The following is a 27,638-nucleotide window of genomic DNA, read 5'->3' on the forward strand; positions in this document are numbered from 1 at the left end:
CCTGGTGCAAGAAGTCAGTGATATCTGACTAGCCAGGAACGAGGTCACTGTAGAAGCAGTGCTGTTTGATCCAGGGAGAGGGGTGGGGTTCAAATGTCACTTTTGAGTTATATTTTGTAGTCTAGGTTCCTGTGGACACAGCATGTCTTAGAGTTCCTGCGAAAGCTTGTGTTTGTGGTACATGGAAGTCAGGATTTCTATGGAGGCTTGGGTTCACGTTTCACCTCCATCAAAGTTCCCCTGCAGGGCGAGGCTGTGCCTGGGTTCCTGCACCCGCCTGGGTTGGTGGCAGACCCGTGTCAGGGACTGTATGGAGGCATGGGTTCATGTAACACCCGTGCCGGGCTTCTTATGGAGGCTTGGGATTATGGCATGCCTTCGCAGACATTCCCTGTGGGCTGGAATTCATGTCTTTGTATCTTTGGGTCACAGGTATTGAAATCAGGGATGACTAATGAAAAGAAAAAGTTACAGTGATACAAATGATGGTGTTATAGGACCTTTTCCACACACCTCTATCCTACCCTAACCAGTGATAGATCTAGCTTTTAGCCACCCCTAGGCACTGTCTGCCCCTGCCCGCCTTCCACCTCCAATCGAACTTCCCTTCTTGAACATCATGGATGTGGCAGCAGCAGCAGTGGCTCCCAGCTGTTCTGACAGAGGTGGCAGCCAATGGATCTGCTGGCAACAGCTCCAGCTGATTGCTTTGGCAATGTTGACAATAGGTTTCCCACCCTGGGCCTATGCAGACAGAAGGCCTAACCCTACTACTTTTCTACCCTCATCCTAGGCAAGATAGGGTTAGGCAGGCCTGGATTTGTCAATAGGTACACAAGCCTGTGCCTAGGACAGAAAAAAATCTGAGGAGGCAGCAGGCCAGCTGAAGATTTACTGCTTTCTTGCTGGGTTGAATCTCACTCAGCAGAGAACAACTTTCTGCTTCCGGTTCCAGCCCCTCCCCTTCCAGTGCAGAGAACAGGAGGGAAGGGCTGAGGCTGGAAAGGACAGAACAAAGAAAAACTGCTCTGTTCCCTATTCCAGCCCCCTCCCCTCCTGAAGTGTGTAGGGAACAGCAAGAGAGGAGTGAGGCCAGAGCACAGAGGGGAGCAAAGGAAAGCCACTCTTCTCTCTAATCCTTTCCTCCTGTCATTCAGGGGCCTGAGGGAAGAAGATGAGCCTGGAAGCAGTGCCTTAGATCTTCTTCTCTGTTATCCCTTGTCCAGGGGAGGGGGGAGGGGCTGCGACAACACCAACAGTGCCTAGGGGAGGCCTAATCCTAAATCCATCACTGAGTACAGGTATTTATTGGATCCAGGTAGAAATAGAAGAGAAATAGACACTTGTGAGAGAAAAACAGTTAATGAAACAAAAAGTGATATCTCTGCTTACTCTGTTATTTGGTGCAGTATTCCATGAATAAACAAACTGTTTATACTTACTGTGCCATAATTCACCAATGTCGTCGTTATTTCAGAAATTCCTTGCACTTCCCCATTTCTCTTGAAAGCAGTCATGGGTAGTCACTTTCGAGCATGCCCATTCCTTGTGCACCAACAGCCACCCGTCCTTCTGATGTCCCAAAAAAACCCGGCATCCTACAGCATGAGTAGCAGCACCAGCTACAACAGCAAAACTCACTTCCTCCCATAATGTCCCTCAGAGCCTCACAACAAATCCTCTCTCTCTCCTTCCCCTTTAGCAGAGGGACTAGCCTTTAGTCCATCTTTTTCAAAAGAGATAGAATTCACTATTCACAAATCCTCTCACATCTTCTTTCCGATCAAGGAATGAGATACCCACACTTGAAAATCCACGATTCCTCCCAGGTGGTTCAAAAGCACTGCCCAGGAGCCTCCTGGAGCCATGGCGCTGCTGGAGAGAGAGAGAGAGAGAGACTTCAAGCCAGCTTCCCCCTGAACAACTCTCATAAATCAGCCATGCACCCGCTCACACTCTGCCCTTCCGCACTTCTCCTAACTCCTGGGGCAATTCTGCGCAGCTGCATAGCACAGAAGCCAGACACCCGGGCAGAATTTGACATTTAGTGTGCAGATTTGAGAGGGGGGGGGGGAATGAGAAGGCAACCATCTTACACTTTTCTAGTGCCAACAGGAACAGGAGGAAGGTGACTATTAGTCTGGCGGGGGTTGAAGAGGAAGGGAGGGGGAGAGGAGCCTCTGCCTCTCTCTCTCCCCCCCCCCAGTAGCAAACAGCTGATGGGCTGAGGGCAGCTTTCTTGTTCACAGTCGCTTTGCCCAGCGTTGTCCCCACTCTTCTGCTCCCACCCCTACTTTGATCCCCATACCCTACTGAGGCCTGTCCGCAAATGTGTTTCTTTTTTAAACTATCCTGGAGCCTGAGCCCTGCATGGGGAGGGGGGAGAGAGAGCAAGAAAGCTGCAGAAGGGGGGTAAGGTTGAAAAAGGGATGAGAGGAAAGCAAGCTGGAAGCAGGGGGTTAAACCCAGAGGAAGAAAGTGAGTTGGAAAGGAACGGAAGGCAGAGAGAGTGCGAGAGAGCTTTAGGAGAGGAGAGTTTGAACCTGGGATGGGGCCGGAGAGGGGAGGTTGTGTCAGAGAGAAAGAGCTGGTGAGGTTTGAACCTGGAGAGAGGGGGGAACCTGGAAACTAGGTAGAGATAAGCTGGGGGCCTGAACCTGGGAGTGAGGCAAAGAGGAGCTGTGGGAAGGGGGCAAGGGAAGAGAGCTGGGGGGGGGGGGGGTTAAACTAGGGGGAGGGTGGCTAGCCTGTGTTAGGGAGAAAGGGAGGGGAGAGAAAACCCTGGTTGAGCTCGGGCAATGAAGATCTGAGGGATAAAGCCGTATGTAATTTTACAGTACTTCTGCAGGAATTCTGCATACAAATTTTGAAATTCTGTATCACTGAGCAATTTTTTCTGTATTGCATGGAAATTATTACTTAAAGACACTTATTGTGTCATTTTGATAAATAACATGCAGAATTTTGCAGAATTTTTAATAACTATGTACGGTATTTTGAAAGTTTTTGCACATAATTCCCCCAGGAGTACCCCCTAGAGGTTCTCCCACATAATCCCACTTAAAGAGAGATACCATCCTCTTAATAAATCTCACCCGTAATGATTATCATTTATGATTGTTTTTACTATAACCCACCCTTGACCTTTGACTAATGGTGGTTAGAAAACTTTATAAATAAATAAATAATAAACAGCATTCAACCCCAAAGTGTAGAGACCAAGGGCATTCCTCTCCTCCTCTCCCCCCCCCCTCTGAATTTCTCCAAAGGCCCATTTCTAGTGACCAGGCCCTATTTTAGGGGTCTCGTCAGAGATAGAAATGCCCTCGCTCCCTTCCCCCAATTCCTCAAGACTCATTCCCCCCCTTGCGTTGCTAGAGTGGAACCCCACTTCCTACTCTGTCTTAGACAGTGAGATGTCCAGGTGTTATCTGAGGGCTTCACGAAGGGTTTCTGAATTCCCTATCAAGAAGTCATAGGCAAACGCCTGGCAAGAATAACATATCTTCAGCATCAAGTACGACAGAAAATTGAGGGGGAACTCAGATTGTAACACTGACATCATATGCTCCCCCACAATTATTTTTTATATGCTGACATTTGATCTGAGATATCACATTGGTTTACATTCAGATACTGTAGGTATTTCCCAAAACTTAGATTGTACCCTCCATTGCCTCAGCTACAATCTAAGTTTTGTACCTGAGGCAATGGAGGGTAAAGTGACTTGCCCAAGGTCACAAGGAGTGACAGCGGGACTCAAATGCTGGTCTCCTGGTTCATAGCCCAGTGCTCTAACCACTAGGCTATTCCTCCTCCTCCTCCAATAAATGAACGAGACATCAGACTGTACTGTTGTTTGTGATACTGATACACAGTCACTCTCAGTCCTAGGAAAGTTGGGGGATTATAGGGAAGTTGCCTAGAGAACATCAGAGAAGGCATTTAAAAGAAAAAAAAATTAGTTCTCCTGTCATCCTCATCTGATTCTTCAGATCTTAGGAAATCAAGACTGAAAACCCTGGGATAAAGTAGAGCAAACATGAAACAGTCAGGCCTCTCTCTGCCTCTCAGTTACTTGCTGTCTGGATCCCCTTATGCAGATTGCACATGGCCTTCCCTTGAAGCAGTCACCACTCAGTACCTTTCTCTTCTCTCTCCTTGTAGACTACTTCCCGTGCAAGAGAACTTCCTGCTGAAGTTTCAGGTAAATGTCATCTCCTGTTTGCTGTGGCTTGATACCTTATTGCAGTGGTTCCTACACCGAGGGTAAATGGGTCTCAACCGGCGTACAGATGGGTCACGAGATAAAGTCTACCAGAAATATTATAAAAAGTGAAGCAGGAGTCAAGACGGTGGTTTGCAGATTACTTTAAACATATGAAGACACATTTCCAGTGCTGAAAGCAGTGGGAAACATTTCCCTGGATTTGGATTTTTTTTTTGTATTTGTGCATTTCACATTAATTTTTCAAGAAAAACTCAAGAAGAAAGAAAAACAAGTTAACAGAACAAAAAAAAAGAATCAACAATAAGCAATATTCCCCAACTTGCTTTACCTCCACCAATATTGGAGAGTCCAATTCCATACTCTTAGAAGAAAATTATCACGCAAGGAACAATGGTTGTGCTAGGACCAGAGTCTGCCCATCCTTCACTATCTTATCACTCAAAAAAAAAAAAAAGTGAAATTGACCTGGTTCAGAAAATACATAAGAAATTTTATTAAACATTTACATGGAAACTTTAAAAAAGGAATAGGGATCCCAACTCAAGGGTCATTAGCCTCATAAGAAACTGCCTACACATTTCTGGTACATCAAGAAAATCCCGGACTTTTATCTGAAGAAATAACTCTTGCTGATGCCTAAAACACAATTTAAGCAACCAATCTCTATCAGGATTCAGAGCCAGGGAGACAATTAACATAGAAGGAATAGCAAGATTTCCCTCTGACGCCTCTGCCATCAAATCCAGGCTGTTCTCAGAAATCAAAGACAGTTCAGCACCATTTAAGAACAGTCTTCTTCTTAAATGGTGGAAGATAATTCTTGAGACTGGAAGGGGTAGACTGTGATGGAACCTTTTAAGATTTCCATCAAATAAAGTTTGAACACCTCCAGTGTTGATACTATGGGTACTTTTCAGATATTTATAACCTGCAAATTATGGCATTTTATAACATTTTCCAAATTAGCAAGCTTAGCACATAAATGCAGATTTTCATTATTACTCTCCTGTATCCTCAACATTTTCTCAGTATTAACCTTCCAACACTTGAACTTGACATTTGATCTGACATTGACCTCTTCCATTGATCTCTCTTGAAATAAATCACCTTAGTTTCTAAGCCAAAATTCTTATCAATAACTATCAATAATCTGGCAGTAAAGGGACTTTCTCAGCCCCACAAGTGACTTCCATTTCACTTCTAGGTTGAACTCTGGGGGGGGGTCTCTCAAATTGAAATTGAAACTCCCCTGTTCACCCGGGCTGGGATTCAGCATTACTCCGAAGTACCTTTGCTTCCAATGCAGCCTCTTCCATTGTTGACTCATTCAGTGCTGCCATTATCCCTCCCCCCGAACCTCCAACTCTACTGTTGCCTGTAGGTGCAGGTCATGCTCCTTCTGCGGTGCCTGGTCGCGTGAGGCACAGATGGTTCAGTCTGCTGCGGGATTCATTGGAGGAGCTGAAAAATGACTCCGATCGAGAAGTGAGGGTTCAGTTCCCCCCTTTACCCCTTATGTGCACAATCCCATAAGCTGAGCTGTCTGAATGTGTTGCTAGAGAGTTTTTTTTCTCAGGATCAGATGAACCAGGTAGCAGTTCTCAGCCACTGCTCCCCCCTCCTCAGCAACACTCCCTCATCATCTCCCTCATGCTGTCTGCTGTGGCACCCTCCCAGCTCCTCACTGCCATGTTGGTCGGCTCTGGATCGAGCTTGTGGGCTGTGGCATGCTCACAATTCCTGGGACACCACAACCCCATCTCCTCCCCTCTTTTGGGCATACTTGCAAGGTAAAGGGAGGAGCTGGAGGGTCACATCACCACAGGGATTATGGGCTCATGGTCCCTGTATGAGTGAGCAGGTGTATCAGCAGTGGTGAGAGCCCATCAGGGCCTACAGGGGTGGAAGCCTGATAAGAGGCAATAGCCTGGAGGGCATTATCAGCTGAGGAAGCACCATCAACAACCAACAGTGGGGTTGGCGATGGGAAGGGGGTGCCAAATTTTGCCAGCCATATGTCTTTTATTCTTTAAAAGTCTTATGCAATCCCTTTAAATTATAATTAATTTGGGGATATCAGTAATTTGCATGTGAGACCTTTTTACCTCAGATACAAAGCCTGTTTCACATCCAAGGTCTCTTTTACCAATCCAAGTTCGTATAAGCGTGAAATTTTGATAGGTTCTTTCACGTTGTAGCCCTGATTTCTCCCCCGCAGTGTTGTCTGTGGGAATTATTGTTACCTCGCAGGCAGTGGGATGGCTGGGGCTGGACCCTTCAATGCACGTGTGCCAGAAGATGGGGGTGGGTGTCATACTTGCAGGATGGCACATTCTCGCTGCCAAGCAGGAAACACGACTCCACTGTGGGCACCATACAGTGTTGTTGCCAATCTCCAGAGCTACTTGTGTGCTGCTCCTTTCGTGTGCTGTCTCTCATCCCTGGGCTCTGGCCCTGCTCACCACCCTGGTTGAGCTCAGGCAATGAAGGTTGGCGTTAAGAGATTTCCTGCTGATGCTGTCTTTTAGGTTTACCCTCACTCCCTTCTTTTTCAACTATTTTGCATCCTGTTTTATTCTTTTAATCTCTTCTGAGGAGTCACCGGTGTTTTGTTTTTAATACTTCTTGGTTTTTTGCAGGGAATGAAGTTGAGCTCCGACGAATTCAATTCAATTTTTGCATTCTATGACAAGGTAAAACAATGGAAAGGAGAAAACCACAGCAAAAAAATGTTTAAATTGAGTGCATATGGGTCTAATATGTAATTGTCTGGTTTTGTCTTTGTATGTATGAGGTAATGCATGTCGGGATTAGAGAAAGACAAGAACAGCTGTAAGCGGAATGGCTACAGTGATTTACCTAATATGAAAACCAGATAACGTATGAGACAAGCTCATTGGTTTTTGAGGCAGATGATTGGGTTTTTTTTCATTATAGTGGTGTAAGCATACAATGATGTAAATGATGGATATAATTTGTTCTAAGTTTCTGGTTTAACAGAGCAAACACTCTTATGGCAAAAGTTATGCAAACTTTCTTGCATTAACTCAAAGTTAATCTGCACTTGTCAATATGCATTGCCAATTGGCTATCCCAGTAATAATTAATTAAGTCAGTGATCTCACCCTAAGTCAGCTGCAGTAGCAGATCACACTCCTGGTAAATCAGGGACCCTATCTCAGCAGGGAGGCAATCCAGCTGTACCTCCAGCAGACAAATTGCATTCTCAGGCAGGACCCAGAGCGCTCACAGATGCGGTGCAGCCAGGACTGGGGGGAAGGTGGCTTAACTTGTCAAGGCTTGGGCTAGCATGAGGCCAACAAGCACTTCACAGTTATGGAGCAGAACTGGGCCAAGCTTGCAGCATGAATAAGGAAAAGTCTTTTCTCTGTTTGGGACTTCATACATATGCAGATGCATAGGGCCCAAATGTTAATCTTATTTGGATATAAACATGCGATTGGTGAGCTCCCGAGGTCACTTCATCTCAGCCTATTTATTTATTTAAAAATATATGTATCACTATCAGCGATCCTAAACGATTTACAGGAAAACATTCACAATCCAAAATTATAAACATGTCATAGTTTGAAAGAAGAAAACCACTCACAGAGGGTAATGAGGTATGTGTTGGCAAACATTTGTGGAGGATGTTGGCTTCATGGCTAGATATAGATACAAAGTTTCTGTCAAGGCCATGGCTTAACAGTTCTGTATTCGGGGTGTACTAGCAAACTGTGAAGTGAAGACGGGTTCTGATAGGAAGAACAATGGCAGTTCCTTCTCCTTCTCTGTTTCTTCTCACACATTGAAACAGCAGGGGCAGTCACGTGGCTCGACTCCCATTTTGTCTTGCTACATAGGCCTGCAGGCTTTTGATTCAGTTTTTGTTGCTAAGGCCTGCAATATTAGGTACAGCTGTACAGCCCTTTTAAGGTAACTGGCTTATGCCCTACACAACGCAGAAAAACTCCTTTCAGCAGTGGTTCCCAAACCTGTCCTGGAGGATCCAAGTCAGGTTTTCAGTATACCCACAATGAATATGCATGAGATAAATTTGCATGCACTGCCTCCATAGAATGCAAATTTTCTCTCATGCATATTCATTGTGGATATCCTGAAATCCTGACTAGATGGGGGGTCCTCCATGATAGGTTTGGGAACCTCTGCTTTAGCATAAGCTGTTTCTTTAAAAGGTTTTGCCTTCAGCAATACAGAAAGTTTTAATATTTCAGTCATTGGCTCAACAGAATGTACTATAACACCAATGACTTTTAGGTATGCTATGAAATATTATAGCACATTTTATATGTGCATTTGGGAAGAGATGCACTGTTCTATATAAATGTACTGTTTCCAAAACCTTTCTGGGTGATTTCTCAGTTTAGCCATGGATGGGAGACCTGATTCTGGGACTTGAGCTGAGAGGACTGCTGTACCTCACGTGTCCACCTCCTATTCTTATTATGGTGTCAGTCACAGAAGTACAATCAGGAGATTAAAGCAAAAAAAACCAAACAAACAAATAGATACTGGGGAGGAGCTGCTCCAAACGCTTATTCTTTGGAAAAGTAAAGTTTGGAACTGCATGTGACTTCAGGTGCTATCTGCTCACTAAAAGGTGAATTTTAAAAGCTGGGCATGCACCTAAATCTGGAGATATGAGTGCATGTAGCACATTCACGTGTCCACCCAATTTTAAAGGCCGCCCAAGTCCTGAATCGCAAATATTTCACATTGGACAAAAAAGGAGTGGAATGTGGGTGGGGCATGAACAGAGCATGGGCATTCTGGGGGTGGGGTCAAGGGATGTACATGCAAGTACCTACGCGCCTGGGGCGTGCGCCCAGGGATTCTTGAGTGTAAAGTTACTTCTGCTATGGAGGAGGTGTAAGTCTCAGTAAAACTATTTCCAGGTATCTCTGAGGTGTTTGAGGGGTCTGGGTTAACTGGCGGGAGTGCAGGCTAGTCTGGAGGATCTAGCTGTAGACTGGGCAAACGGGTGGACAATGAAACTGATCGTGGAGTGGACGTGCACCTGTTATAAAATTCTCTCATTTGCACGGTTCAAAGCGGACATTATACGTCTTTTGCACGCACATTTGTAAAATTAGGAGCACTCTTCAGGACTATTTTATAACCTACACGCGTATGTGCGTACATGTTGAAAAATTGCTGCAAATCTGGCACGCGCCCACTCACACGTTTGAAAGTTACCGTCTAATCCATTACTGCTTTACACACCTAATTATTTTGTAGTGAAAAGTTTGTTAAGGAAGGCTGTGTTCTATTTACACCTGAGAGGCTGTATGGTACCTGTCACCTGCTGATGACAGGAACAGGTAGTAGTGACAGAAGCTCCTCATAAAGCAGAAACAGAGAGTGGGGAATTAAAAGAGGGAACAAATGCATTCTGTCATAACCAGATCATAATTAGCCCAAGAATCTCAGTTTGCTACTTGTTTAGAAGTGTAACAATTTTTTTTTTAATCAGCAAGTCCCTGCTGTTTTGTGGCAGATATGTCACAGGCCAAAATAAGCCAGCACACCAGGATCCAAAGGAGCAAGTATCTGTGCTCTGATGCAACACTTCAGTCTCCTGCTGACATTTTCATGAGGTACAGGTGCAAGACCCTGCCTTCATCCGAGCCCTTTCTCTCCCTTGTGCCATCTCAACTGCAACCCGAAAGTGGGTGTGTGCTGCGCCATCGCATGTTCACATGAGTGCTGTCACCATGGTTACCGTAATTAATAAAACAAGTATCTTAGTGCGCGCGTGCACACACACACAAAACGTACGTGCTAGTGACAGAAAGAGAAAAAAGCATCATGAAAATGTTGCCAAGTGGTTTTGCTGCATAGAAAAGTATGGTATTAACTAACCCATCTGCAGAAGTTAACATATCATGTGTGTGTCTAACACAGTGCTGATGTGTAGCTTGGCCCTGAAGTGGTCCTAGAACCACAGAAACATAAAACGTGATGGCAGATAAAGGCCGTTCGGCCCATCCGGTCTGCCCATCCACATCTCCTGAACAGCTGTATAGTCCCTTCCTCTCCCTTAGAGATCTTCTGTGCTTGTCATTTTTTCTTGCATTCTGATATTGTCCTAAAAAGTACAGATTTCAGCACAAGAAAAGTTTGCGCTGTATTTAGTTGCGGAGCACAAACAGATTAAGTGATGAATCCACACAGCCACATTAAATAAGATTTGTCAGCAGGGGCTGTACTATTATGGATATAGCAGATGTTAGGAAAAGAGTGCTAGGAACAGGGGAGAGTGTCTATTATAACCTGACTGTGAACAAAAATATGGGCAAAAGGAGAAAAAAAATACATGTTGTAGCAAGATATTATTATGTCTATGCATGCAGATTAGATTTTTTGTTTTTAGAATTTGTTTAATATTTACTGTACTCCACTGCTATCTTTCTAGAGTGGCAGAATATAAATGATATTAAATAAATAAATACATTTGTTCCTTTTTTTTTTTTTTTTAACATGCTCCACCTGCTCAGAGCGAGTTACAAAGACCCATACCAGCCACTTGCATGACATGAGTAGCTTTCCACAATACCATCTTCTTCATAGCACCGGAAAACTTGCCCCCAACGTTAAATCCCGCCCCTCCCTGCCAGAATCTTGACAGTCAATTTAACACAGCTCAACCAAATCCAAACTGAAGAAGTCACCTAGCTGAAAGATAGACTGCCTCAGAACGCAGTTCCTCCAGCATAACATTCCAAAGAAGCAGTACAAAGTAATTAAAAGCCCTTGGTCTTGTTAGAGTTAACCTAACCTCCGTGAGACCTGACCAGGCCAGCAACCTCATGGGTCGTCCCCACCCCCCACTACAATCCCTTAAACACCTCACACAATAATTTAAACACAATCCAACTTTCCCACAGTCGGCCAATGCAATGGCCAATGCAATGGCATAACATGGTCATTCATTTTTATTTCTCACTGAAAGTCTAGCTGCTGTGTGTTGTCAAATTTGCAACTGTCTCAAGCTCTTTTTCCCTAACTTCTGGTATAACACATGTTCATAATCAATCCAACTAGTCACTAAAGAGTGAACAATAGCTGCCAGATTTGTCTTCCTTAGAATGGATGCAAAGACTGGATCATGCGTTAACTCGTAAATGTTCCACGCTCCACTGCACCAATCTGAATGTGCACAGACAAGGCAGAGCCTGGGAAAAACTCCCAGACCCCCTTAACTGCTTCCTTGGGACACCGGCTTACCCACTGAAAAGAAGGAAATCCTTCCAACTTTTTAAAATTTTGTTCAACACTCTGAAAACTCAGGAATATAAAAATTAGACAAAGCGTTAAGGCCATGGAATCTGAATCAAGTGGGTAAGAACATAAGAACATGCCATACTGGGTCAGACCAAGGGTCCATCAAGCCCAGCATCCTGTTTCCAACAGTGGCCAATCCAGGCCATAAGAACCTGGCAAGTACCCATAAACTAAGTCTAGTCCATGTTACCGTTGCTAATAATAGCGGTGGTTATTATATAAGTCAACTTAATTAATAGCAGGTAATGGACTTCTCGTCCAAGAACTTATCCAATCCTTTTTTAAACACAGCTATACTAACTGCACTAACCACATCCTCTGGCAACAAATTCCAGAGTTTAATTGTGCGTTGAGTGAAAAAGAACTTTCTCCGATTAGTTTTAAATGTGCCACATGCTAACTTCATGGAGTGCCCCCTAGTCTTTCTATTATCCGAAAGAGTAAAAAACCGATTCACGTCTACCCGTTCTAGACCTCTCATGATTTTAAACACCTCTATCGTATCCCCCCTCAGCCGTCTCTTCTCCAAGCTGAAAAGTCCTAACCTCTTTAGTCTTTCCTCATAGGGGAGCTGTTCCATTCCCTTTATCATTTTGGTAGCCCTTCTCTGTACCTTCTCCATCGCAATTATATCTTTTTTGAGATGCGGCGACCAGGAGAAGGAGAATAAGGAAAACAATCAACATTGCTTAAAAAGATACGAATGGGGTTTATTAATAACCGTGTGATGCCAGAAGCTCACCTGTTGTGCATTTGTTACATCTCAGCTATGGAGAAGATTTTATTAAAGGAAAAACTAGTATTATGGATAAGACTGTATAGCTTTTGGCCAGTGTAAGCCATATGCATATTCAATTGGTGGAAATACTACATGTATTTTCTGACTCCCAGATCCCACTTCAGCTCCAGGCAGCACATTACTGTTGTGCGGCATCTGCATGTATGTAGATGTTATCTTTTGCAAATTAGTTAGTTATGCATTTCTAAATAGTGAATCACTTGACATTTTCATATTTTTTTCCTCTTTAGTTCAGCTCTGGCACTTATGCTTTTATATGCACATATATTGGTTTTGTTAATTAGGGTTACCATAGTGATACTGCTCATGCGATCATATGGTGACAGAGCACACATCCATTTTTGAGTGGAAGATGTCGTAGCACAAGAGGGAAGAGAAATGCCTTGGATTAAGATACTTAAACACTTTTTCTTGTGATTATAACTTTGATGAAAACCTCAGCATGAAGTTTAAATACTGGATTATAGTACAAATACTGTTATACCTGGGAACTCTTCAGGCCTGACCTCACCTCAGCAGGTTTTGACCCCATGCTCTAGATCTCCTAAAGAATTCTCAGCTTTTTCAGGCTCGAAGAGATTTAAAAAATAATAATAATAATTGCATGGCAGCACTTGAAAATTGTGGCAAGCTCCTGCTGATAGGTGACTACAGTCTACAGGATGTGGACTGTCTACTGCTAGGAGCAGAGAAGTCCTGGATGCCCTACAAGGAAGCGTTTGTCAGGCAACTAGTGGAAGAGCTCACTCAAAGGGAGGCTACACTGGATTTGGCAATGAAATGTTAACAGTATTACTGACCTCATGGTAAGGGAAAGTTAGGGGCTAGTGATCATTATATGGTGTGGTTCAATATTAAACTCTGACCTGAACTGACCTATAGTAAGACTAGCATCTTGGACTTCAGGAGAGCTGACTTCTGAGAGGATGAGTGACAGTATTAAAAACCCTACTAGGATTCCGAGAGCTGAAGAGTACAAAATAACTTTGGTTGGTGATAAAAAGGGAGCATAGAAGTCAACAAATCTTTGTATAAAGCAGGTTAACAAAGATAAAAAGAGAATGGCGAGGGGGGCGCTATGCTGCGCAAGACGAGAGCAGACGTGTGAACGCTAAGCTCCTGACCCTGGGGACCCTTCCTCTTGTCCAAATCGCATAAATCTCAGCAAACGGAACAAACAAGTGATCTTATCAAGAGCGCAATATCCCGGGATGGCTACGAAGTGCAAAATGGCCGACCTAAAACATTATGGTTTTAGTAAACAGGCGCCGGAGTTCTCACACCCGGAGAGCATGCAGGCCCTGGAGCCGGGAGATGAATTGGCAGGCAGGGTGGAGGCCTCATCCGCAGCAGCGGAAATTCAGCTGCAGGACCTCCCGAGCAGAGATGAACTCTGGAACTGGTTCATCGACTTACGGGTAGATGTTAAGCAGCAAAACGCTGAACTGATGGCCTCAATAGCCGAAATAAAAGGAGACCTGGCTGCTCTAGGGACTCGCGAGGACGAGCTGGACATGCGAGTGGAAGGCCACGCGGCCAATATGGCGGATCTCTCTATGCAATGCCACCAGCTAGAAAAAGACAACAAAGTGATGGCTGATAAGTTGGAAGACCTTGAAAACAGGTCTCGACACAATAATTTGCTTATATGCGGTGTCCCCGAGACTGATGCATACAAGGATGCCTTTGCAGTGGTGAGGAAAATATGTGCGCATTTTCTAGCACAGGCCCCATTGGCAACTGACTCCTCGCTGGAAGAACAGCCTAGAGAGCTTGCGATCGAGAGGGCACATCGGGCTTTAGGGTTCCGCCCTGATTTGGCACCCACCACCTTGCGTAAACGCTATGAGCTTAAGGAAGCCACACGGATTCTACGTACAGTAAATAGATGGACCTTCCGTTTGGGCTCTTTTTTTCTCACCAAGGGACATTCTATCGGGTGCAATCGCTGCACGAAGCAGCCGACCCCTTAAAAAGCGGGGCTACCTGTTGATTTTAATGTTACATCTCAGAAGGCTCCCTTACCAAAGAGGGATCCTTATCCAAGATGGCAACGTGTAAATAATGGAAGGAGGAGGCTGCAACGCCAATCTGAGGATCAACAATCTCAACTTTCTGACCAGGGGTGAAAGAATTGTAATACAAATGCACAGCCCTGCACTAGTTACTCATTCTTACTAGTGGTTCAGTAAGGTTATCATAATGAGAGCTCTTATGCTCTAATATACTCTGATGTTATATTTTGAAATATGTTATCTTCATAGGATTAGTCATTGGTGTGAATGATCACTTTTGGTTCCTACTAACATAGAAAATAGCTTTGCGTTCATAGTTTTGCTGGGTTCTATTGCTTACATAGTATGGGGAGGGGGAGGGGGAAGCCTTGTGGGTCTCGATGCAGGTTCAGGATCTGACCTTCTTGCGGACAGTGACCCCCAAAATGGGAAGGCTCTGCTATGCAGAGAAAATAGACGGTGGAGCTCCCCTAGATTTGGAGGGGGGATATCACCAGGCCTTATGGTCAAGACACCTTATCTTATTGCCTTATAGCTATGGCCGCTTGCCTAGAGTATTCAGGGAGTACCTCCATAGAGATCTGGATAGCATCTATGTTCATGCATGATATCCTTTCTATCATTAAATGTAAACGGTCTTAACTCATATCGCAAACATCAATTACTGTTCCAAGAGCTACAAACTCATAACATTACAATAGCCTTTATTCAGGAAACACACCTGAGGGCTAAATACGAGAGGTTATTGCTACACAAAGATTATCCCAAGCAATACTTTGCTGCTTGTACTATTGGGTCTAAATATGCAGGAGTAGCTATTATGATTTCTGCAACTTGTGTACATGAAGTGTTTTATCAATATGATGCACCCTCTGGCCATCTCCTCTTATTAACTATCCGGATAGGGTCGGCAATCCTAACTATGATTAATGTTTACTTTCCTAACACTCAACAGCAAGAGTTCATTCATGAAATAGAACATGCTCTGTCCCAGTCTGCTACTGGATCTCTACTGGTGGGTGGGGACTTTAATATCACCCTGAAGCCAACATTAGATAACTCAGGGCCCTGCCCCCAACATTTGGGTGCATCTAGGAAACAGCTACTAACCTTGCTAAATATGTGGGGTCTTGTTGATATTTGGCGCCAGAGACATCCTCGTTCTAGGCAGTATACATTTTACTCCCATGCCCATAACTCCTACTCCTGTATAGATTTGTTCTTTGTGGACAAATTGCTACAAAATAAAGTGAGCAACACAGAGATAGAGCCTATATCTTGGTCAGACCATGCTCCCATCCGATTGAATATAGATATAGCGGAATCGAGTGGGGGTATGCGCTATTGGCATTTAAACCATAGCCTTTTGGATGACCCTAGTTTTGTTACTCGGGTGGACCAGCTGCTGACGGATTTTTTTCAACACCACAAGGATACTTTTAGTGCTCCTGCCATTGTTGCAGTCCCGGGCTGTGCCCCGGTCCCTCCACCTACCTCGGGGGATGGCCCGGGCCATTTCAAGGTCTCCACAGGCCTGCAGACCCTCCAGCGCATCTCTCCCTCCTTGGGAGAGACGCCAGCGATCCGGCGCGGCTGGTCCCGCCCCCTGACGCACGTGCGTGAGGTGGAGTCCCATTTAAAGGGGCCAGCGCGGGAAAACCTCAGTCCTGCCTTGGATGACGTCAGACGCCCTTCAGGGTATTTAAACCCTGCATCTGGAGTCCGTCAGTGCCTTACAATGAGGTTCCCTCTGTTTTCAGAGTGTCTAGTTGCTGCGTAGGATCCTGGATCGTCTCTTCTGTCTTCTGGCTTGACCCGGCTTCGTCTCCTGACTTGTTTTCAGCTTCCGCCCCTTGTTTTGGTATTGACGTCTGACCTCTGGCTCCTGACCCGGCTCCGTCTTCTGCTTTCATCCCTGGCTTTGGTTTGGATCTCGGACTTCTGGCTTCTGACCCGGCTTCGCTCTCGGACTCCGACATCTGCTTCTTCTTCACCTCAGGTATCCTGTACTTGCGAGCCCAGAGGATTCTCCTAAGTCCCAGCGGCTCGGGCTCTCACTGGCTCCTCCCGGGGGAGCCACAGGCTTCCGAGGGTGAAGACTCTCCAGCTACCTGGGCCCAGCCGTCCTTCGTCCACCTCTTCAGCCGCAGCCCAGATCCTTGGTCGCACAGGATCCCACATAAGTCCAAGAGGTCCGGGTCTCTAAGGGCTCCTCCTGGGGGGACCTCGGACTTCCAGTGCTGAAGCCTCATCCGAGCCTCTTCTGTGCCGCCTCCCGGCTGTGACGCTTGCTGTGGTCCTCCACAGCATACCATCCTCTGTCTCAGCCAGCTCAAGGGTCCACAACCGTAATAGCCATTATCTGGGAATGTTCTAAGGCTTATATAAGAGGCCATTTTATATTGCAGGCTACCCACTGTAAAAAGATGCGCAATGCAAAAAAATCGCAGCTCCTTTCCGTGCTATCCAATCTCACTCAGCATCATATGCTTAATCCAGATACAAGGCTTTATAAACAATTGAATGCTGTTAGCAAAGAATTGCAGGAGCTCAATAGCGCCCAGATTGCTCACCAGATTACCATTGTTAAGCAACAATACTTCAAAGGCGGAAATAAGGCAGGCCGGCTACTGGCCAGACAGCTCAAAGCTGTTTAACTCCAAAACGCAGTTGCCAAAATCAAAGACTCAGCAGGGACAATGCTAACCCAATCTATAGAAGTCCGCCGAAGTTTTACTGATTTTTATACAACGCTATATATGGCGCGCACTGATATTCCTTTACCTGAAATTGACAATTACTTAACATCTGTGTCATTACCTAAGTTAACGATGGACCAACAACGGATATCAGACAGCCCCATAATGGCCGTAGAACTATCTCAGGCTATTAAACAGTTAAAGGGTGGGAAGGCCCCTGGTTTGGATGGTCTGACTTCTAAATATTATAAAAAATTCTCTCATATTTTGGCCACCCCACTGCTGGAGGTTTTTAACTCGTTAAGGGAAGGGGGGAATTTGGGACCCTATTCTAATATGGCGGGGATTACCGTCCTCGCTAAACCAGGAAAGGACCCAACTTTGTGTGGTTCATATCGACCAATCTCGCTTATTAATCTAGATCTTAAACTAATGGCGAGAATACTAGCAGAACGGCTCAATATATTACTCCCCTCCCTGGTTCACCATGATCAAGCAGGATTTATTCCTGGTAGAGCTGCCTCGGACAAGGTGCACCGTATCATAGATCTGATCTGGTGGGTAAATAGAGAATCTATTCCCAGTGTCCTGTTGTTGGTCGACGCTGAAAAGGCGTTCGATATGGTATACTGGCCGTTTCTATTTAGAACTCTGCACCACATGGGCTTTGGTCCCCACTTCTTAAACTGGATACAGAAATTATATGAAGGGCCAAAGGCACAAGTCAAGGTAAACGGCAGTGATGGTGACAGATTCCCTATAGCCCGAGGAACCAGACAAGGGTGTCCCCTATCCCCGCTACTATTTGCTCTATTCCTGGAATCCTTTACCTCTAAAATTCAATCCACAAACGCAGTACAGGGAGTTTCTCTGGGGCCTAATCAGTTTAAAATGTCGCTCTTTGCAGACGATATTTTGTTTACCCTGACAGAGCCTCATTTATCATTGATTGCAGTGTTGAATGAAATAAAACAGTTTAGCGCTGTGTCTGAGTTCAAGGTGAATCTTGATAAATTGGTAGTGCTCAATATTAACACCCCCATATCCATTATTTTATTTATTTTATTTATTTAAGGGTTTTTATATACCGCGGCTCGTTAGTAAACATCACCTCGGTTTACAATGAACATTAAATTAGCAACAAGCTTTACAATCCAACATAATTAAAATAATGATACATCGCTGAAAACATTGAAATTATAATTAAAATAAACTAAACTAGATTTAGCAGGGGCACATAGGGCTGGCGGATCAACTTAATAGTACATTATTAACAGTACAGATATTTACAAGGTCAGAATTAGTTGACAGATAAATTACAAATTTAATAATATTGCAAGAAAATAGGTCATCATGGTGTGTTTAGCGTAATTGAAAAGAAACTGATTGGAAAGAGAAGATAGTATTATATAAATGTCATATTATATTTTTTAATCTGAAGGGAAAGGTTCACAAATTGTAGGCTTGTTTAAACAGCCATGTTTTTAAGTTCTGTTTAAATTTCTTGTGGCAGGGTTCCAGGCGCAGATCAGTGGGTAATTTGTTCCACATGTTAATTCTAGCTATCGTAAATGTTCGTTCTCTAGTTGAGACATATTTTATCTGTTTAAGCGTTGGAATATTTAGCTTAGCCTGGCGCATTTTTCTAATTGGTCTGTCCGAAGTATGGAATGTAAAGAACTCAGAAGACCAATGCATGTCTTGCTTATATAATGTCTTTTGTATAAGGGTGAGTACTTTGAATATTATCCTAAATATGATCGGAAGCCAATGTAGGAGTTGTAGAGCTGGAGTAATGTGTTTGTGGCGGTGCGTGTTAGTAAGCAAGTGTGCAGCTGCATTTTGTAGCATCTGTAATGGTTGTATTGAGTTATTTGGTAGACCTAGTAATAAGGAGTTACAATAGTCCAATTTAGATAATATAGTAGCCTGTAGTACAGTCCGGAAGTCATTGGAGTGTAGTAGTGGTTTTATCCTTTTCAAAGTATGAAGTTTGTGGAAACCATTTTTAATGGTGGAGGTGATAAATTTTTTTAATGTAAAATGATTGTCAATTATGACACCAAGTCTGCGGATTTGTTGTATAGTGTGATGGTCAGATAGAGATTGTAGAGTAGGGCTAGAATGGTTGTTGTTTTGTGAAGAAATAATGAGAAGCTCTGTTTTGTTGGTATTTATTGCCAATGAGTTTTCGGTTAGCAAACTCTCAATTTCCGCTAGTGCAGTATTCCAGGTTTTAAGCGCATTGGGTAGGGAGTCATTGATAGGGATTAGGATCTGCACATCATCTGTATATATAAAGTGTGGGAGACCCAGTTTCATTATCAGTTGACAGAGTGGAATGAGGTATATATTGAAAAGTGTGGAGGATAGAGAGGAGCCTTGGGGTACTCCTTGTAGCAGATTTTTTGGTTTGGATTCATGCTGGCCAATTTTTACACTGTATTTCCTGCCGTTAAGAAAAGATTCGAGCCAACCTAGCGCAGTGCCAGTAATGCCAATTTGAGAGAGGCGAGTTAAAAGGATGTTGTGGTTGACTGTGTCAAATGCCGAGGAAATGTCCAGCAGGGCAAGTATATAGGATTGACCAGCGTCTAATGCTTTTAGGATTGTATCAGAGCGTGTTAGAAGAAGAGTTTCAGTACTATGGTACTTGCGGAATCCATATTGGGATGGGGAGAGTAATTGATTTTCGTCCAGGAATTCAGTGAGCTGCTTGTTGATGACTTTCTCTAATATTGTGGAGAGGAAAGGTAGGTTAGAAACTGAGCAAAAGTTTGCTGGTTCTGTTGGGTTTAAATCTTGTTTCTTCAGAGTTGGTTTTATTATGGCGTGTTTGAGTTGGGTAGGTACAATTCCTGATGTGATGGATTTGTTAAGAATCTTTGTTATAGGTATTGCAATTCTTGATGGGATGGCGAGGAGTGTTTTTGTAGGCATGATGTCAAATGGGTGCATTGCTGGTTTAGCTTTTTTGAGTATACCTTCAATTTCTAGTGTCGTTGTGGTTTCGAATTTTGTAAGTGAAGCTGAGCAGGGACTGTGTGGATTTGTATTGTGAATGAGTGGTCTATGTGTAGAGGAAATAGTGGGAGAGGTAGAGTTTGTAAGGAGATTAGTAGGGGAGGAAGAAGAGATGCGGTTCATAATAGCGTTGATTTTGTCATGAAAGTAGGATGCAAGTGTTTCACATCTATTTTTATCATCATTATCTGGATTGAAGTTGGTAGGGGGGTGATGATGGAAGAGACATATTGGAATAGAGCTCGTGGATTGAATTGGTATTGGTGGATCTTCAGGGCGTAGTAGTTTTTCTTGGTTTCATCTGTCATTTTCCGGTATTCATGAAGGAGTGACTTAAATTTCTGAAGTAATATAGGTGTTTGGTTTTTATGCCATTTCTTTTCCATTTTACGGAGCTCAAGTTTCAATTTTCTAAGATCCGGGGTGTACCAGGGCTTTTTTTCTTTCTTTTCTGTGTTGATTTCTTTAGTGTGTAGAGGGCAAAGCTCATTTGCTACGTTACTAGTGATGTGATACCAAGAGGAGCAGGCCGAGTTGGCATCAGAGAGATCTAATTTAAGGAGTTCTTCTGAAAGCGCTTCAGTGATGTCTTCAGTTTTGCATTGTTTTCTGAAGGTGATGGATCTTTTTTTTTAGTATGAGGAGAGTGGTAGTTGCATGTAATAGAGCAGCATATATCAATCTGGTAATGGTCTGACCAGGGTATGGGTGTGCATTTAGGTGGGTTAGAGTCAACAAGGGAGTTAGTGAAAATCGCATCTAGAGTGTGACCTCCTTTTGTGAGTAGGGCCCGAGACCAATTGTTTAAAACCAAGTGCATTAAGAATGGTAAGGGTAGCTTCACAGGCTGGAGTAGGTGGAGAGAGGTCGAAATGGAGGTTAAAGTCTCCTAGGATGATTGCTGGGGTGTCAGTATTGATGAATTTTGAAATATATTCAGTGAGTAAAGAAGGGTTATTTTCAAGTATGCCTGGAGGAGCATAGATAAGGCATATCTGTAGTGCTTTTGATTTAAGTAGAGCAATCTCAATTTTGGGCGGTGAAGTGATGGTTTGCAGAGTGAGATTGAATTTCTTTTTGGCAGCCAGGAGAAGTCCGCCTCCTTTCTTTTTCGGTCTCGGTACGGAGAAAATATTATAAGTGTTTGTTGATAGTTGATTAATAATGGCAATGTCTGTGTTTTTTAGCCATGTTTCTGTTAAGGCACAGATATCAGGGGATTTGTCTGTAAGGATGTCACTTAAAAGTGTAACCTTTTTTTGGATGGATTGTATATTTATAAGCAAGATGGAAAAGGTCATCAGTCCTAAGATTTGGGACAGAGGTGAAGTCATGATAGGAATTAGGGATTTGTCGTATGATATGTTGAGCTTAGTTCTCGAAGTATTGTGTGCACAGTTCGTGTATTTGAGGATAGGAATACGAAAGGTGTTCATTTCAATGAGAGGATAAGCTTAAGTAAAAAGTTGTGATACTTGCAGTTGAGGAGAAATCATTGGAAGAAGAGGTCTCCTTCGTCAAGTTTATAGTACGGGTCTAGTCAAGTCCAAGTTCGGCGTTTCTCTTATATTCAGCGGGGGTGCACGAAGGGACGCACAAAGGGGCGGCACCTAGCAGAGCCTCGTTTAAAGCCCAGCGGGGCTGGCTCTGATTGGTGGTCGCTGGATTGTAAAAGAGTTACAATCCACCTTGCTGTTTCGATGGACCCATAAACCCATCAAGTATTTGGGCATTTATTTGAGGTCTGACACATCGAAATTGTACACATTAAACTATGATCTTTTGCTGAAAGCTGTAGATCGAGACCTCTCCCAATGGCACAGGGAATCGCTTTCATGGTTGGGCCATATAGTCCTTGTCCAAAAAGGAAATGTTATATGGGAAATCTTACACTAAATGCCACTCCCAAGAATTTTTTCAACAATTTTTTTGTTAAGTCTATAACCGCATCATCAAGCCTGACAGCGTGCTCTCTGTAGTTTCAAAACGAGAGCCGTCCAGACCTCTAATCATCTGGTTGGAGATTTTCATAAGTGATGATATATATTTTTTTAGATGCGATATAAAAGATACATGATATAAGGAAAAATAGAAGAAATGATAAAAAAAGTAAAAACAGAAAAATAAATGCCGCAGATGATTAGAGGTCCAGGTGGCTCTCGTTTTGAAACTACAGCGAGCATGCTGTCAGGCTTGATGATGCGGTTATAGACATAACAAAAAAATTGTTGAAAAAATTCTTGGGAGTGGCATTTAGTGTAAGATTTCCCATATAACATTTCCTTTTTGGACAGTGATTTATAAGGATGGAAATTGTTTCAGTTCTTTTTTTGGTGGGTCGTATAGTCACCATCAAAATGAATATCTTACCCAGATTCCTAAATCTATTTTTGACACTTCCGATTTATCTGTCACCTGCACTCTTGCGTAAAATGCAATGGTGAATTTTTTATTTTGTGTGGCGGAAAAGACCACCGAGAGTAGCGCGGTCAGTTCTGTTCAGATCAAAGGAATATGGATGCGTCAGTTTTCCAAACCTGATCTGGTATTACACTTCCGCCCAGTTGAAAGCCATTTTGGATATTCACAATGCGCCACACCCGTGTCCTTGGCAGTTAATAGAACAATGTATGGTGGGGGATATGCCTCTTAATGCCATACCATGGCAACCGAAGAACACGTGGCGATCTATATCCACTGTATCATTGCCTCTCCAGACTACCTTGACAGTTTGGGACAAATGAAAGTATTATTTAGTTGGAAAGCAACCCTACCATCATATGTCCCACTTATTTCATAATACAGCCTTTACAGCAGGCCTACCCAAGGGGGCTTTTCGGGTTTGGAAAACTCTGGGTTTCGTACAGATGGGACATTTCATGCGTCAAGGTGCATTAACTTCCATAGACTCCTTACTGCCATCAGTTTCCCTTACATCTCAACACATCTTGGAGTTTGCTCAGATATCCCATTTTCTTCGGGCATTAATTGCACGTTCCCTACCAGCTTGCAAAACTATATTTGAATCCTTTTGCACACAACAGCGAGTCATCAAGAGAGCTGTCTCCAAAATATTTAAGTTGCTATTAGGCCGCCTAACCACTAAACCGGCATTTATGAAAGCATGGGAAACAGACCTTGGACTATCGCTGGACTTGGACTGGGAACAACTCTTTATTAGAGCACGGAGATGTTCTATTTCTGCTGCTTTACAGGAGCATTGCTTATAATTTTTGTATAGATGGCATTACACACCGGAAAGATTACACCGCATATACCCGCAAATCTCTGCCAGTTGTTGGCATAATTGTGGACACCCAGGCACCTAACTGCATATGTGATGGACATGCCCCTATGTCTTACCATTCTGGCAGCAAATTAGCAACTTGATTAACCAAATGTTTGGAACAAACGTCACTCCCACTCTGTACTCTATGATATTAGACGATCCGATTCTAGAGCTCTCCGATACCCAACAACTTCTTTGCCAACAAATGTGTATTGGGCAAGACTTGAACTAGATTGTTTATGGAAATGTCCAGACACCCCCACATTTTCTAACATTGTCAAACGGCTACAGAAAACGCAATTGTTAGAACACACTACTGCCCTACGTCATAATCGATTGTCCGGCTATCAAACAATTTGGGACCCCTTTATCACCTGGAACAACTCCTATACATCCTGAAGAACAGCTCTGACTAAGATAGACTCTTTACACCTTATTTGCTATATGTACTGTCTACATACTCAAACATAACAGGATAATTGTGACCTGGGTACTCTTGGAAGGCGATCTTGTGGAAGCTTCACGCAGATATCACCTTTATTTACATGCTTCTAGTTCCGACATCAATTACTTACTACTGCAATCACTGCAAGAGGCCTGGCCGGGGGGGGGGGGGGGGAGGTACTATAAAGATGTTTTATTATCAGATTGTTGTTTACCATATATTCTGCCAATAAAAGATTTAAATACAAAAAAAAAGAGAATGGAGAAATTACTTACCAGATAATTTCGTTTTCCTTAGGGTAGACAGATGAACTCAGCACCAAGTGGGTTTATGCTCCCCTGCCAGCAGATGGAGACAGAGCAAGCTGACATCACAGTATATATAGCCCTGCAGTGACCTCCAATCTGCCAGTATTCTCTTCAAAAGCAAATGTGGACAGACTAGCAAAAAACTTGATTAAAAACAGATAACTAGAACTGTACTCAATCAACCATAAACACTGAATTCACATAAGATTCTAGGTACCCCAAGCTAGGGACTGGATGAACACTTACCAGTAATCCCTTGGGACCCAGAGACCCACAGGAGGACTATTGGCACACTCATGTGGTAGCCTAGGGCAAGAAGCTAAGCCCATCTGTCTACACTAAGGAAAACGAAATTATCAGGTAAGTAATTTCTCCATTTCCTAGCGTGTAGACAGATGGACTCAGAATTAGTGGGATGTACCAAAGCTACTCCCCAACAGGGTGGGAGGCTGCCCGTGGTCCAGTCAACACCGCACATGCAAAGGCTGCATTCTCCCGGGCCTGCACATCCAGACGATAAAACCTGGAAAAAGTGTGTAAGAAGGACCATGTCGCAGCTTGGCAGATATTGATGGGAAACAATAGACTAACCTTCGCCCATGACACTGCCTGCGCCCTAGTGGAATGAGTCCTAACCTGAGTAGGCAACGACTTTCCAGCATCCACATATGCAGCCGTGACCACCTTCTTAATCCAACGAGCAATGGTAGCCTGCAAAACCGGAGTGCCTTGCTTACTCCCGCCATGGAGGACAAATAGAAAAAGACTCAGAAACCTCCAGATACTGCATAACAAGATGCTTAACATCCAAGGAGCGCATAAGACAAAACTCCTCCACATCCCTGACCTTATCCAAGGATGGCAATGAGATGGACTGATTCAAATGAAAGTCTGAGACTACCTCGGACAAGAAGGATGAAATAGTACGCAGCGTAATACCCCCAGAGTCACCCGAAGGAACGGCTCCCGGCAAGACAAGGCCTGCAGCTCAGAAATCCGACGGACAGAAATCAACAGGAACCACAGTCTTCAAAGTCAACAACCATAACGAAAGGCTACACAGTGGTCAGAACATAGGACTCACCAAAAGGTCCAGCACCAAATTAAGACTACACAATGGAACCGGTAACCTCAAGGGAAGCCTAAGGTGCTTCACTTCCTTCATAAAATGGGCCATATCAGAATGGCCATTCACCAGGCCTCTGAAACAGGCAAGAGCTGCAACCTGCACCTTCAAAAAATTAAGGGCCAAGCCTTTATTCAATCCATTCTGCAAAAAAATGAAAGGGATCTTAACTGAATGAGGAAGAACATCCCGCTCCTCACACCAGGCCTCAAAAATTCTCCAAACCCGCACATAAGCCAAGGAAGTGGACAACTTGCAAGCGTGGAGTAATGTGGCAATCACAGCAGAGGAATAATCACACTTTAACAGGTGAACCCTCTCAAGGGCCAAACCGTAAGACAGAATTGAGTCAGATCCTTGTGAAGAACCGGTCCTTGCTGAAGCAGATATGTGTGCGGCGGAAGACAAAGGGGGCCTTCACCAGGAGTTGTCGCAAATCAGCATACCACGGATGCTTGGGCCAGTCCAGCGCCACCAGGAGTACTATCCCCCCTTCAATCTTGCGAATTATCCTTCCCAGCAAGGGCCATGGAGGAAAGGTATAAAGCAATTTGTCTTCCAGCCAGATCTGTCAAGAGCATTTATTCCCAGGGACCATGGATCTCTCCTGCAACTGTAGAAGCAAGGAACCTTCGCATTTTGAGAAGTCGCTAGCAGGTCTAGGAACGGAAGGCCCCAACGATCCACCATCAGCTGAAATGCCTCGGCTGACAATACCTACTCTCCTGGGTCCAGACTCTCCCTGCTGAGAAAGTCCGCTCTTACGTTGCCTTTTCCTGCAATGTGAGAGGCCTAGATCATCTGCAGATGAACTTCCACCCATTACATCAGTTTGTCTATTTCCTGTGACACTTGCTGGCTCTTGGTTCCTCCCTGGCGATTGATATAGGCCACCATCTTCATGTTGTCTGACATCACGCAAACCGCTTGATTCTGCAGCCTGTAGCTGAACTGCAAAGCATGCCAGCCATACTGCCCTGGCATCCAGGTGACTGATGTTCCAGCAGGACTCTTCGGCATTCCAATGCCCCTGGGCCATTAACTCCAGACAGTGAGCCTCCCAACCATGGAGACTTGATTCTGTTGTGAGTACCAACCAGGCCAGAGAGGACGAGGGAACTCCCTTTCTCAGATGATCCTCCTACAACCACCATTGGAGGCAAGAGCCGATATCCATTGGCAAGTGGAGCCAAACCGCATAATCCTGAGACTGCGAGTTCCAACGAGATAGCAGAGAGCACTGAAAAGGACGCATATGCACCCTTGCCCATGGTACAACTTCCAGGGAACTGCCATCAAGCCGAGTTCCTGTAGGTAGGACCATCGGGCATATGGTGTTCGTCAACTGATGCATCTGAGACATCAATTTCTGGATCTGAACTTCCGGTAGGAAAACTCTGTCCTGTACCCTGTCGAACTGGACCTCCAGGTACTCCAACAACTGGGATGGTTGAAGATTGTTATTGGTCAGGTTCACCACCCAACTGAGCTCTTGCAATAAGGAGATCACCTTGTATGTCACCAGATGGCTCTCTTCCTGAAACTTGGCTCATATCAGCCAGTTGTCAAAATACAGGTACACCAGGATTCCTTCTTTTCGCAAGGCCACCACTACCACCACTATAATCTTGGAAAATATTCTGGGAGTGATGGCTAGACCAAAAGGCAGCACCCAAAACTGATAATGGTGCCCCAACTCCACAAACCGTAAAAAGCATGGGTATTCCAATCGGATGGGAATATGAAGTAAGCCTCTGAAAGATCCAAGGAGGTCAGAAATTCCCCCAACTACACCGCCATTATTACTGGGCATAAGGTTTCCATTCAAAAATGAGTCACTTTCAAGTTACAGTTGACCTTCTTGAGATACAAGATGGGACGAAAGGAGCCCTCCTTCTTGGGCACAACAAAATAAATAGAATATCACCCCATACTTTCTTGAAATGTGGGCACCAGAACCATAGCCCTCAGTCTGAGGAGCCTTTGAAGCATAAACTCCACTGCCTGCTTCTTCTGCGGGAAGTGGCAAGGGGACACCATGAAAATCTCCTGAGGAACACTGCGAAATTCCAATGCATACCCTTCCCATTTGACCTCCAGGACCCACTGGTCCGACGTGATCTCAACCCACCTCCGATAAAAGAGAGAGAGATGGACCCTTATTTCCTGTTCTGGAAGGTGGGTCAGCAAACCTTCATTGGGAAGCTCAGGAAGGTCCACAACCCGAGCCCGCTCCTCTCTTGGGCTGCCGGGGATGAAAGGACTGAGATCTACTGAAAGGCCAAGTCCACTGAAAGGTCGTCCTTCTGTAGGGACGAAAACACCTGGAACCCCAGAAAGACCCCTCAGACCAAAGGGGCACTGTAATTGTTTCTTATCCTCCGGCAATCAAAGCAC

General features: G+C 44.2%; 1 protein-coding gene across 1 annotated transcript in view; it reads left to right on the top strand.

The window, feature by feature from the left end:
* Positions 1–27,638, top strand: part of CALB2 (calbindin 2) — a 147,662-nt gene that overhangs the window by 107,649 nt on the left and 12,375 nt on the right. The window contains exons 8-9 of the mRNA XM_029609236.1: positions 4,168–4,207; positions 6,871–6,924. Of these exons, the coding sequence (XP_029465096.1) occupies positions 4,168–4,207; positions 6,871–6,924 (94 nt within the window). The remainder of the gene's footprint in view (positions 1–4,167; positions 4,208–6,870; positions 6,925–27,638) is intronic.

Source organism: Rhinatrema bivittatum, chromosome 7 (assembly GCF_901001135.1).
Source record: "Rhinatrema bivittatum chromosome 7, aRhiBiv1.1, whole genome shotgun sequence".
In the NCBI taxonomy this organism is placed as follows: Eukaryota; Metazoa; Chordata; class Amphibia; order Gymnophiona; family Rhinatrematidae; genus Rhinatrema; species Rhinatrema bivittatum.